This window comes from Oncorhynchus masou, chromosome 33 (genome assembly GCF_036934945.1).
Source record: "Oncorhynchus masou masou isolate Uvic2021 chromosome 33, UVic_Omas_1.1, whole genome shotgun sequence".
NCBI lineage: Eukaryota > Metazoa > Chordata > Actinopteri > Salmoniformes > Salmonidae > Oncorhynchus > Oncorhynchus masou.
This window is the reverse complement of record NC_088244.1, coordinates 2,543,218-2,557,500: the sequence shown is the minus strand read 5'-3', so window position 1 is coordinate 2,557,500 and position 14,283 is coordinate 2,543,218. Positions and strand designations below refer to the sequence as shown.

General features: G+C 43.8%; 1 protein-coding gene across 5 annotated transcripts in view; it reads left to right on the top strand.

The window, feature by feature from the left end:
* LOC135527680 (membrane-associated guanylate kinase, WW and PDZ domain-containing protein 2-like) overlaps positions 1 to 14,283 on the top strand; it is a 135,142-nt gene that overhangs the window by 100,981 nt on the left and 19,878 nt on the right. For 2 of the 5 annotated variants that reach the window (XM_064956171.1, XM_064956168.1), the window contains 4 exons: positions 3,906 to 4,106; positions 9,123 to 9,208; positions 9,363 to 9,512; positions 9,748 to 9,886. In XM_064956171.1, the coding sequence (XP_064812243.1) occupies positions 3,906 to 4,106; positions 9,123 to 9,208; positions 9,363 to 9,512; positions 9,748 to 9,886 (576 nt within the window). The remainder of the gene's footprint in view (positions 1 to 3,905; positions 4,107 to 9,122; positions 9,209 to 9,362; positions 9,513 to 9,747; positions 9,887 to 14,283) is intronic. The other 3 variants (XM_064956170.1, XM_064956169.1, XM_064956172.1) reach the window with 3 other exon arrangements.

The window sequence follows — 14,283 nt, the reverse complement described above, 5'->3', positions numbered from 1 at the left end:
GAGGAGCAGGGATACAAGCTAGGTTATTTACTGTTAGAGGAGTAGAGATACAAGCTAGGGTATTTACTGTTAGAGGAGTAGAGATACAAGCTAGGGTATTTACTGTTAGAGGAGTAGAGATACAAGCTAGGTTATTTACTGTTAGAGGAGTAGAGATACAAGCTAGGTTATTTACTGTTAGAGGAGTAGAGATACAAGCTAGGGTATTTACTGTTAGCGGAGTAGAGATACAAGCTAGGTTATTTAGTGTTAGAGGAGTAGAGATACAAGCTAGGGTATTTCCTGTTAGCGGAGTAGAGATACAAGCTAGGTTATTTACTGTTAGAGGAGTAGAGATACAAGCTAGGTTATTTACTATTAGAGGAGTAGAGATACAAGCTAGGTTATTTACTGTTAGAGGAGTAGAGATACAAGCTAGCTTATTTACTGTTAGAGGAGTAGAGATACAAGCTAGGCTATTTACTGTTAGAGGAGTAGAGATACAAGCTAGGTTATTTACTGTTATAGGAGTAGAGATACAAGCTAGGTTATTTACTATTAGAGGAGTAGAGATACAAGCTAGGTTATTTACTGTTAGAGGAGTAGAGATACAAGCTAGGGTATTTACTGTTAGAGGAGTAGAGATACAAGCTAGGTTATTTACTGTTAGAGGAGTAGAGATACAAGCTAGGTTATTTACTATTTGAGGAGTAGAGATACAAGCTAGGTTATTTACTGTTAGAGGAGTAGAGATACAAGCTAGGTTATTTACTATTTGAGGAGTAGAGATACAAGCTAGGTTATTTACTGTTAGAGGAGTAGAGATACAAGCTAGGTTATTTACTGTTAGAGGAGTGGAGATACAAGCTAGGTTATTTACTGTTAGAGGAGTGGAGATACAAGCTAGGTTATTTACTGTTAGAGGAGTGGAGATACAAGCTAGGTTATTTACTGTTAGAGGAGTAGAGATACAAGCTAGGTTATTTACTGTTAGAGGAATAGAGATACAAGCTAGGTTATTTACTGTTAGAGGAATAGAGATACAAGCTAGGTTATTTACTGTTAGAGGAATAGAGATACAAGCTAGGTTATTTACTGTTAGAGGAATAGAGATACAAGCTAGGTTATTTACTGTTAGAGGAGTAGAGATACAAGCTAGGTTATTTACTGTTAGAGGAGTAGAGATACAAGCTAGGTTATTTACTGTTAGAGGAATAGAGATACAAGCTAGGTTATTTACTGTTAGAGGAGTAGAGATACAAGCTAGGTTATTTACTGTTAGAGGAGTAGAGATACAAGCTAGGTTATTTACTGTTAGAGGAGTAGAGATACAAGCTAGGTTATTTACTGTTAGAGGAGTAGAGATACAAGCTAGGTTATTTACTATTTGAGGAGTAGAGATACAAGCTAGGTTATTTACTGTTAGAGGAGTAGAGATACAAGCTAGGTTATTTACTGTTAGAGGAGTAGAGATACAAGCTAGGTTATTTACTATTTGAGGAGTAGAGATACAAGCTAGGTTATTTACTGTTAGAGGAGTAGAGATACAAGCTAGGTTATTTACTGTTAGAGGAGTGGAGATACAAGCTAGGTTATTTACTGTTAGAGGAGCGGAGATACAAGCTAGGTTATTTACTGTTAGAGGAGTAGAGATACAAGCTAGGTTATTTACTGTTAGAGGAATCGAGATACAAGCTAGGTTATTTACTGTTAGAGGAATAGAGATACAAGCTAGGTTATTTACTGTTAGAGGAATAGAGATACAAGCTAGGTTATTTACTGTTAGAGGAGTAGAGATACAAGCTAGGTTATTTACTGTTAGAGGAATAGAGATACAAGCTAGGTTATTTACTGTTAGAGGAGTAGAGATACAAGCTAGGTTATTTACTGTTAGAGGAGTAGAGATACAAGCTAGGTTATTTACTGTTAGAGGAGTAGAGATACAAGCTAGGTTATTTACTGTTAGAGGAGTAGAGATACAAGCTAGGTTATTTACTGTTAGAGGAGTAGAGATACAAGCTCGGGTACTTCTATTGTCCCCTGCTCCTGTCTGTAACCCAGATAGAACCCTGTCTCTATTCTAGAACCTCCCCTGCTCCTGTCTGTAACCCAGATAGAACCCTGTCTCTATTCTAGAACCTCCCCTGCTCCTGTCTGTAACCCAGATAGAACCCTGTCTCTATTCTAGAACCTCCCCTGCTCCTGTCTGTAACCCAGATAGAACCCTGTCTCTATTCTAGAACCTCCCCTGCTCCTGTCTGTAACCCAGATAGAACCCTGTCTCTATTCTAGAACCTCCCCTGCTCCTGTCTGGAACCCAGATAGAACCCTGTCTCTATTCTAGAACCTCCCCTGCTCCTGTCTGTAACCCAGATAGAACCCTGTCTCTATTCTAGAACCTCGCCTGCTCCTGTCTGTAACCCAGATAGAACCCTGTCTCTATTCTAGAACCTCCCCTGCTCCTGTCTGGAACCCAGATAGAACCCTGTCTCTATTCTAGAACCTCCCCTGCTCCTGTCTGTAACCCAGATAGAACCCTGTCTCTATTCTAGAACCTCCCCTGCTCCTGTCTGTAACCCAGATAGAACCCTGTCTCTATTCTAGAACCTCCCCTGCTCCTGTCTGGGAACCCAGATAGAACCCTGTCTCTATTCTAGAACCTCCCCTGCTCCTGTCTGTAACCCAGATAGAACCCTGTCTCTATTCTAGAACCTCGCCTGCTCCTGTCTGTAACCCAGATAGAACCCTGTCTCTATTCTAGAACCTCCCCTGCTCCTGTCTGGAACCCAGATAGAACCCTGTCTCTATTCTAGAACCTCCCCTGCTCCTGTCTGTAACCCAGATAGAACCCTATCTCTATTCTAGAACCTCCCCTGCTCCTGTCTGTAACCCAGATAGAACCCTGTCTCTATTCTAGAACCTCCCCTGCTCCTGTCTGGAACCCAGATATTACATTTTTTTACATTTAAGTCATTTAGCAGACGCTCTTATCCAGAGCGACTTACAAATTGGTGAATTCACCTTCTGATATAACCCTGTCACTATTCTAGAACCTTCCCTGCTCCTGTCTGTAACCCAGATAGAACCCTTATCCAGAGTCACTACAGTAGTGAGTCATTAAGCAGACTCTCTTATCCAGAGACACTTACAGTAGTGAGTCATCTAGCAGACTCTCTTATCCAGAGTCACTACAGTATTGAGTCATTTAGCAGACTCTCTTATCCAGAGTCACTACAGTAGTGAGTCATCTAGCAGACTCTCTTATCCAGAGACACTACAGTAGTGAGTCATTTAGCAGACTCTCTTATCCAGAGACCATTACAGTAGTGAGTCATTTAGCAGACTCTCTTATGCAGAGTCACTACAGCAGTGAGTCAGTTGGCAGACTCTCTGATCCAGAGTCACTACAGTAGTGAGTCATTTAGCAGACTCTCTTATCCAGAGTCATGGAGCAGACTCTCTTATCCAGAGTCATTACAGTAGTGAGTCATTTAGCAGACTCTCTTATCCAGAGTCACTACAGTAGTGAGTCATTTAACAGACTCTCTGATCCAGATTCACTACAGTAGTGAGTCATTTAGCAGATTGTCTGATCCAGAGCCACTACAGTAGTGAGTCATTTAGCAGACTCTCTTTTCCAGAGTCACTATAGTAGTGAGTCATTTAACAGACTCTCTGATCCAGAGTCACTACATTAGTGAGTCATTTAGCAGACTCTTATCCAGAGTCACTACAGTAGTGACCTCATCAGTTTTCATACTTTTTCCTTCATTATGTTTACATGTCCTTCCTGATACCGAGAGAGAAACAGAGTTATTGATATACTGTACTACTCCATAGTACTAAACCATACCGTAACTCTTCACTGGTTAACATGGTTAACGACTGATTAAACTCTCTCTCCCTCTCTGTCTGCCTCTCTCCAGCCTCGCCCATGCTGTCCCATAGGTTTGTGACTGTGCGTCGGGGCAGCCCTGCGGCCCGTTCAGGTCAGGTCCAGCCCGGTGACCAGCTCGAGGCAGTGGAGGGGCGGTCCGTTGTCACGCTGCCTCACAGAGACCTGGCACAGATACTGAGACGGGCCGGAAACACACTCAGACTCACCATCATACCAAGACTTAACCCCAGTGAGTTATATACATACCAATATCTAGTTATATACCTACCAATATCTAGTTATATACATACCAATATCTAGTTATAAACATACCAATATCTAGTTATATACATACCAATATCTAGTTATATACCTACCAATATCTAGTTATATACCTACCAATATCTAGTTATATACATACCAATATCTAGTTATAAACATACCAATATCTAGTTATATACATACCAATATCTAGTTATAAACATACCAATATCTAGTTATATACATACCAATATCTAGTTATATACCTACCAATATCTAGTTATATACCTACCAATATCTAGTTATATACCTACCAATATCTAGTTATATACCTACCAATATCTAGTTATATACCTACCAATATCTAGTTATATACATACCAATATCTAGTTATATACATACCAATATCTAGTTATAAACATACCAATATCTAGTTATATACATACCAATATCTAGTTATATACCTACCAATATCTAGTTATATACATACCAATATCTAGTTATATACATACCAATATCTAGTTATAAACATACCAATATCTAGTTATATACATACCAATATCTAGTTATATACCTACCAATATCTAGTTATAAACATACCAATATCTAGTTATATACCTACCAATATCTAGTTATATACATACCAATATCTAGTTATATACCTACCAATATCTAGTTATAAACATACCAATATCTAGTTATATACCTACCAATATCTAGTTATATACCTACCAATATCTAGTTATATACCTACCAATATCTAGTTATATACACACCAATATCTAGTTATATACATACCAATATCTAGTTATATACCTACCAATATCTAGTTATATACCTACCAATATCTAGTTATATACCTACCAATATCTAGTTATATACCTACCAATATCTAGTTATATACCTACCAATATCTAGTTATATACCTACCAATATCTAGTTATATACATACCAATATCTAGTTATATACATACCAATATCTAGTTATATACCTACCAATATCTAGTTATATACACACCAATATCTAGTTATATACATACCAATATCTAGTTATATACCTACCAATATCTGGTTATATACCTACCTATATCTAGTTATATACCTACCAATATCTAGTTATATACCTACCAATATCTAGTTATATACCTACCAATATCTAGTTATATACCTACCAATATCTAGTTATATACATACCAATATCTAGTTATATACCTACCAATATCTAGTTATATACACACCAATATCTAGTTATATACCTACCAATATCTAGTTATATACCTACCAATATCTAGTTATATCTAGTTATATACATACCAATATCTAGTTATATACATACCAATATCTAGTTATATACATACCAATATCTAGTTATATACATACCTATATCTAGTTATATACATACCAATATCTAGTTATATACATACCAATATCTAGTTATATACCTACCAATATCTAGTTATATCTAGTTATATACATACCAATATCTAGTTATATACATACCAATATCTAGTTATATACATACCAATATCTAGTTATATACATACCTATATCTAGTTATATACCTACCAATATCTAGTTATATACCTACCAATATCTAGTTATATACATACCAATATCTAGTTATATACCTACCAATATCTAGTTATATACCTACCAATATCTAGTTATATACCTACCAATATCTAGTTATATACATGCCAATATCTAGTTATATACATACCAATATCTAGTTATATACATACCAATATCTAGTTATATACATACCAATATCTAGTTATATATGTACCTATATCTAGTTATATACATACCAATATCTAGTTATATACCTACCAATATCTAGTTATATACATACCAATATCTAGTTATATACATACCAATATCTAGTTATATATGTACCTATATCTAGTTATATACCTACCAATATCTAGTTATATACCTACCAATATCTAGTTATATACATACCAATATAAATAATAACCAATATCTAGTTATATACATACCAATATCTAGTTATATCTAGTTATATACCTACCAATATCTAGTTATATACATACCAATATCTAGTTATATACCTACCAATATCTAGTTATATACATACCAATATCTAGTTATATACCTACCAATATCTAGTTATATACCTACCAATATCTAGTTATATACCTACCAATATCTAGTTATATACATACCAATATCTAGTTATATCTAGTTATATACCTACCAATATCTAGTTATATACATACCAATATCTAGTTATATACCTACCAATATCTAGTTATATACATACCAATATCTAGTTATATACATACCAATATCTAACCACTAGGCTACCCGCTAGTTACTAGTCCAATGCTCCAACCACTAGGCTACCTGCTGGTTACTAGTCCAACGCTCTAACCACTAGGCTACCTACTGGTTTCTGGCCCAATGCTCTAACCACTAGGCTACCTACTGGTTACTGGCCCAACACACTAACCACTAAGCTACCTACTGGTTACTGGCCCAACGCTCTAACCACTGGGCTACCTGCAAGTTACTAGTCCAATGCTCTTACCACTAGGCTACCTACTGGTTACTGGCCCAACGCTCGGACCCCTAGGCTACCTACTGGTTACTGGCCCACCACGCTAACCACTAGGCTACCTACTGGTTACTGGCCCAACACACTAACCACTAGGCTACCTACTGATTACTGGCCCAACGCTCCAACCACTGGGCTACCTGCAAGTTACTAGTCCAATGCTCTAACCACTAGGCTACCTACTGGTTACTGTCCCAACGCTCTAACCACTAGGCTACCTACTGGTTACTGTCCCAACGCTCTAACCACTAGGCTACCCGCTAGTTACTAGTCCAATGCTCCAACCACTAGGCTACCTGCTGGTTACTAGTCCAACACTCTAACCACTAGGCTACCTACTGGTTTCTGGCCCAATGCTCTTACCACTAGGCTACCTGCTAGTTACTAGTCCAACGTTCTAACCACTAGGCTACCTGCTAGTTACTAGTCCAATGCTCTAACCACTAGGCTACCTACTGGTTACTGGCCCAACGCTCTAACCACTAGGCTACCTACTGGTTACTGGCCCAACGCTCTAACCACTAGGCTACCTACTGGTTACTGGTCCAACGCTCTAACCACTAGGCTACCTACTGGTTACTGGTCCAACGCTCTAACCACTAGGCTACCTACAGGTTACTGGCCCAACGCTCTAACCACTAGGCTACCTACTGGTTACTGGCCCAACGCTCTAACCACTAGGCTACCTGCTAGTTACTAGTCCAACGCTCTAACCACTAGGCTACCTACTGGTTACTGGCCCAACGCTCTAACCACTAGGCTACCTGCTAGTTACTAGTCCAATGCTCTTACCACTAGGCTACCTGCTGGTTACTGGCCCAACGCTCTAACCACTAGGCTACCTGCTAGTTACTAGTCCAATGCTCTAACCACTAGGCTACCTACTGGTTACTGGCCCAACGCTCTAACCACTAGGCTACCTGCTAGTTACTAGTCCAATGCTCTAACCACTAGGCTACCTGCTAGTTACTAGTCCAATGCTCTAACCACTAGGCTACCTGCTAGTTACTAGTCCAATGCTCTAACCACTAGGCTACCTGCTAGTTACTAGTCCAATGCTCTAACCACTAGGCTACCTGTTAGTTACTAGTCCATTGCTCTAACCACTAGGCTACCTGCTAGTTACTCGTCCAATGCTCTAACCACTAGGCTACCTGCTAGTTACTAGTCCAATGCTCTAACCACTAGGCTACCTGCTAGTTACTAGTCCAATGCTCTAACCACTAGGCTACCTGCTAGTTACTAGTCCAATGCTCTAACCACTAGGCTACCTGCTGGTTACTGGCCCAACGCTCTAACCACTAGGTTACCTGCTAGTTACTGGCCCAATGCTCTGACCACTAGGCTACCTGCTGGTTACTGGCCCAACGCTCTAACCACTGGGCTACCTGCTGGTTACTGGCCCAACGCTCTAACCACTGGGCTACCTGCTGGTTACTGGCCCAACGCTCTAACCACTGGGCTACCTGCTGGTTACTGGCCCAACGCTCTAACCACTGGGCTACCTGCTGGTTACTGGCCCAACGCTCTAACCACTAGGCTACCTGCTGGTTACTGGCCCAACGCTCTAGCCACTGGGATACCTGCTGGTTACTGGCCCAACGCTCTAGCCACTGGGCTACCTTAGACTCCTCTAATCAGTCTTCCCTTAGACTCCTCTAATCAGTCTTCCCTTAGACTCCTCTAATCTGTTTTCCCTTAGACTCCTCTAATCTGTTTTCCCTTAGACTCCTCTAATCTGTTTTCCCTTAGACTCCTCTAATCTGTCTTCCCTTAGAATCCTCTAATCTGTCTTCCCTTAGACTCCTCTAATCAGTCTTCCCTTAGACTCCTCTAATCTGTTTTCCCTTAGACTCCTCTAATCTGTTTTCCCTTAGACTCCTCTAATCTGTTTTCCCTTAGACTCCTCTAATCTGTCTTCCCTTAGACTCCTCTAATCTGTCTTCCCTTAGACTCCTCTAATCTGTCTTCCCTTAGACTCCTCTAATCTGTCTTCCCTTAGACTCCTCTAATCTGTCTTCCCTTAGACTCCTCTAATCTGTCTTCCTTTAGAATCCTCTAATCTGTCTTCCCTTAGACTCCTCTAATCAGTCTTCCCTTAGACTCCTCTAATCAGTCTTCCCTTAGACTCCTCTAATCAGTCTTCCCTTAGACTCCTCTAATCTGTTTTCCCTTATACTCCTATAATCTGTCTTCCCTTAGACTCCTCTAATCTGTCTTCCCTTAGACTCCTCTAATCAGTCTTCCCTTAGACTCCTCTAATCTGTCTTCCCTTAGACTCCTCTAATCAGTCTTCCCTTAGACTCCTCTAATCAGTCTTCCCTTAGACTCCTCTAATCAGTCTTCCCTTAGCCTCCTCTAATCAGTCTTCCCTTAGACTCCTCTAATCAGTCTTCCCTTAGACTCCTCTAATCTGTCTTCCCTTAGACTCCTCTAATCTGTCAGAAGGCCCAGAGTTAGAGGCTGACGGCAGGACAAGGAAAAGCCACAGACGAAGGCCCAAGGTGAGGCTTGTATGTGCATTTTTAATTTATTTATTCGTAGTTGTTTTGTGTGTCCATCATGTCAGATAATTTCCTCTCTAATAATTTGATGTATTTACAATTGCCCGGTCAATCCCAGAGCGATAGTATCATCTTTCTGTCCTCTCTAACTCTCTCCTTCCAGCAGCAGGACCAGCGTTACTATAGTGTAGACCTAGAGAGAGGTCCTACAGGTTTTGGCTTCAGTCTGCGGGGAGGCAGTGAGTACAACATGGGCCTGTATGTCCTGGGACTGATGGAGGGAGGACCTGCCTCGCGCAGCCACAAGATACAGGTGAGACAGTCAGCTGGGTATGTGTGTGTCTCTCTCTGTGTGTGTGTGTGTGTGTGTGTGTGTGTGTGTGTGTGTGTGTGTGTGTGTGTGTGTGTGTGTGTGTGTGTGTGTGTGTGTGTGTGTGTGTGTGTGTGTGTGTGTGTGTGTGTGTGTGTGTGTGTGTGTGTGTGTGTGTGTGTGTGTGAGTGTGTGGTAGTTGTCGTTGTGTAACCTGTATTGTATTGCTGTTGTGTAGGTGAGTGACCAGCTGGTGGAGATAAATGGTGACAGTACAACAGGAATGACCCACAGCCAGGCCGTAGAGCAGATAAGAAGAGGGGGACATCGTATACACCTGGTACTGAAGAAAGGAAACGGATACGTCCCGGACTATGGTAAGAGACAGGGAGGAAGGATACGTCCCAGACTATGGTAAGAGACAGGGAAGGATACGTCCCAGACTATGGTAAGAGACAGGGAAGGATACGTCCCAGACTATGGTAAGAGACAGGGAAGTATACGTCCCAGACTATGGTGAGAGACAGGGAGGAAGGATACGTCCCAGACTATGGTAAGAGACAGGGAGGAAGGATACGTCCCAGACTATGGTAAGAGACAGGGAAGGATACGTCCCAGACTATGGTAAGAGACAGGGAAGGATACGTCCCAGACTATGGTAAGAGACAGGGAAGTATACGTCCCAGACTATGGTAAGAGACAGGGAGGAAGGATACGTCCCGGACTATGGTGAGAGACAGGGAGGAAGGATACGTACCAGACTATGGTAAGAGACAGGGAAGGATACGTCCCAGACTATGGTGAGAGACAGGGAGGAAGGATACGTCCCAGACTATGGTGAGAGACAGGGAGGAAGGATACGTACCAGACTATGGTAAGAGACAGGGAAGGATACGTCCCAGACTATGGTGAGAGACAGGGAAGGATACGTCCCAGACTATGGTGAGAGACAGGGAGGAAGGATACGTACCAGACTATGGTAAGAGACAGGGAAGGATACGTTCCAGACTATGGTAAGAGACAGGGAAGGATACGTCCCAGACTATGGTGAGAGACAGGGAGGAAGGATACGTCCCAGACTATGGTAAGAGACAGGGAAGGATACGTCCCAGACTATGGTAAGAGACAGGGAAGGATACGTCCCAGACTATGGTAAGAGACAGGGAGGAAGGATACGTCCCAGACTATGGTGTGAGACAGGGAAGGATACGTCCCAGACTATGGTAAGAGACAGTGAAGGATACGTCCCAGACTATGGTGAGAGACAGGGAGGAAGGATACGTCCCAGACTATGGTAAGAGACAGGGAAGGATACGTCCCAGACTATGGTGAGAGACAGGGAAGGATACGTCCCAGACTATGGTGAGAGACAGGGAAGGATACGTCCCAGACTATGGTAAGAGACAGGGAAGGATACGTCCCAGACTATGGTAAGAGACAGGGAAGGATACGTCCCAGACTATGGTAAGAGACAGGGAAGGATACGTCCCAGACTATGGTAAGAGACAGGGAAGGATACGTCCCAGACTATGGTGAGAGACAGGGAGGAAGGATACGTCCCAGACTATGGTGAGAGACAGGGAGGAAGGATACGTCCCAGACTATGGTAAGAGACAGGGAAGGATACGTCCCAGACTATGGTAAGAGACAGGGAAGGATACGTCCCAGACTATGGTGAGAGACAGGGAGGAAGGATACGTCCCAGACTATGGTGAGAGACAGGGAGGAAGGATACGTCCCAGACTATGGTGAGAGACAGGGAGGAAGGATACGTCCCAGACTATGGTAAGAGACAGGGAAGGATACGTCCCAGACTATGGTGAGAGACAGGGAGGAAGGATACGTCCCAGACTATGGTAAGAGACAGGGAAGGATACGTCCCAGACTATGGTAAGAGACAGGGAAGGATACGTCCCAGACTATGGTAAGAGACAGGGAGGAAGGATATGTCCCAGACTATGGTGAGAGACAGGGAGGAAGGATACGTCCCAGACTATGGTAAGAGACAGGGAAGGATACGTCCCAGACTATGGTGAGAGACAGGGAGGAAGGATACGTCCCAGACTATGGTAAGAGACAGGGAAGGATACGTCCCAGACTATGGTAAGAGACAGGGAGGAAGGATACGTCCCAGACTATGGTAAGAGACAGGGAGGAAGGATACGCCCCAGACTATGGTGAGAGACAGGGAGGAAGGATACGTCCCAGACTATGGTGAGAGACAGGGAGGAAGGATACGTCCCAGACTATGGTAAGAGACAGGGAAGGATACGTCCCAGACTATGGTAAGAGACAGGGAAGGATACGTCCCAGACTATGGTAAGAGACAGGGAAGGATACGTCCCAGACTATGGTGAGAGACAGGGAGGAAGGATACGTCCCAGACTATGGTGAGAGACAGGGAGGAAGGATACGTCCCAGACTATGGTAAGAGACAGGGAAGGATACGTCCCAGACTATGGTGAGAGACAGGGAGGAAGGATACGTCCCAGACTATGGTAAGAGACAGGGAAGGATACGTCCCAGACTATGGTGAGAGACAGGGAGGAAGGATACGTCCCAGACTATGGTAAGAGACAGGGAAGGATACGTCCCAGACTATGGTAAGAGACAGGGAAGGATACGTCCCAGACTATGGTAAGAGACAGGGAGGAAGGATACGTCCCAGACTATGGTAAGAGACAGGGAAGGATACGTCCCAGACTATGGTAAGAGACAGGGAAGGATACGTCCCAGACTATGGTGAGAGACAGGGAGGAAGGATACGTCCCAGACTATGGTAAGAGACAGGGAAGGATACGTCCCAGACTATGGTGAGAGACAGGGAGGAAGGATACGTCCCAGACTATGGTAAGAGACAGGGAGGAAGGATACGTCCCAGACTATGGTAAGAGACAGGGAAGGATACGTCCCAGACTATGGTAAGAGACAGGGAGGAAGGATACGTCCCAGACTATGGTAAGAGACAGGGAGGAAGGATACGCCCCAGACTATGGTGAGAGACAGGGAGGAAGGATACGTCCCAGACTATGGTGAGAGACAGGGAGGAAGGATACGTCCCAGACTATGGTAAGAGACAGGGAAGGATACGTCCCAGACTATGGTAAGAGACAGGGAAGGATACGTCCCAGACTATGGTAAGAGACAGGGAAGGATACGTCCCAGACTATGGTGAGAGACAGGGAGGAAGGATACGTCCCAGACTATGGTGAGAGACAGGGAGGAAGGATACGTCCCAGACTATGGTAAGAGACAGGGAAGGATACGTCCCAGACTATGGTGAGAGACAGGGAGGAAGGATACGTCCCAGACTATGGTGAGAGACAGGGAGGAAGGATACGTCCCAGACTATGGTGAGAGACAGGGAGGAAGGATACGTCCCAGACTATGGTAAGAGACAGGGAAGGATACGTCCCAGACTATGGTGAGAGACAGGGAGGAAGGATACGTCCCAGACTATGGTAAGAGACAGGGAAGGATACGTCCCAGACTATGGTAAGAGACAGGGAAGGATACGTCCCAGACTATGGTAAGAGACAGGGAGGAAGGATATGTCCCAGACTATGGTGAGAGACAGGGAGGAAGGATACGTCCCAGACTATGGTAAGAGACAGGGAAGGATACGTCCCAGACTATGGTGAGAGACAGGGAGGAAGGATACGTCCCAGACTATGGTAAGAGACAGGGAAGGATACGTCCCAGACTATGGTAAGAGACAGGGAAGGATACGTCCCAGACTATGGTAAGAGACAGGGAGGAAGGATACGTCCCAGACTATGGTGAGAGACAGGGAGGAAGGATACGTACCAGACTATGGTAAGAGACAGGGAAGGATACGTTCCAGACTATGGTAAGAGACAGGGAAGGATACGTCCCAGACTATGGTGAGAGACAGGGAGGAAGGATACGTCCCAGACTATGGTAAGAGACAGGGAGGAAGGATACGTCCCAGACTATGGTAAGAGACAGGGAAGGATACGTCCCAGACTATGGTAAGAGACAGGGAAGGATACGTCCCAGACTATGGTGAGAGACAGGGAGGAAGGATACGTCCCAGACTATGGTGAGAGACAGGGAAGGATACGTCCCAGACTATGGTAAGAGACAGGGAAGGATACGTCCCAGACTATGGTAAGAGACAGGGAAGGATATGTCCCAGACTATGGTAAGAGACAGGGAAGGATACGTCCCAGACTATGGTAAGAGACAGGGAAGGATACGTCCCAGACTATGGTGAGAGACAGGGAGGAAGGATACGTCCCAGACTATGGTGAGAGACAGGGAGGAAGGATACGTCCCAGACTATGGTAAGAGACAGGGAAGGATACGTCCCAGACTATGGTAAGAGACAGGGAAGGATACGTCCCAGACTATGGTGAGAGACAGGGAGGAAGGATACGTCCCAGACTATGGTGAGAGATAGGGAGGAAGGATACGTCCCAGACTATGGTGAGAGACAGGGAGGAAGGATACGTCCCAGACTATGGTAAGAGACAGGGAAGGATACGTCCCAGACTATGGTGAGAGACAGGGAGGAAGGATACGTCCCAGACTATGGTAAGAGACAGGGAAGGATACGTCCCAGACTATGGTAAGAGACAGGGAAGGATACGTCCCAGACTATGGTAAGAGACAGGGAGGAAGGATATGTCCCAGACTATGGTGAGAGACAGGGAGGAAGGATACGTCCCAGACTATGGTAAGAGACAGGGAAGGATACGTCCCAGACTATGGTGAGAGACAGGGAGGAAGGATACGTCCCAGACTATGGTAA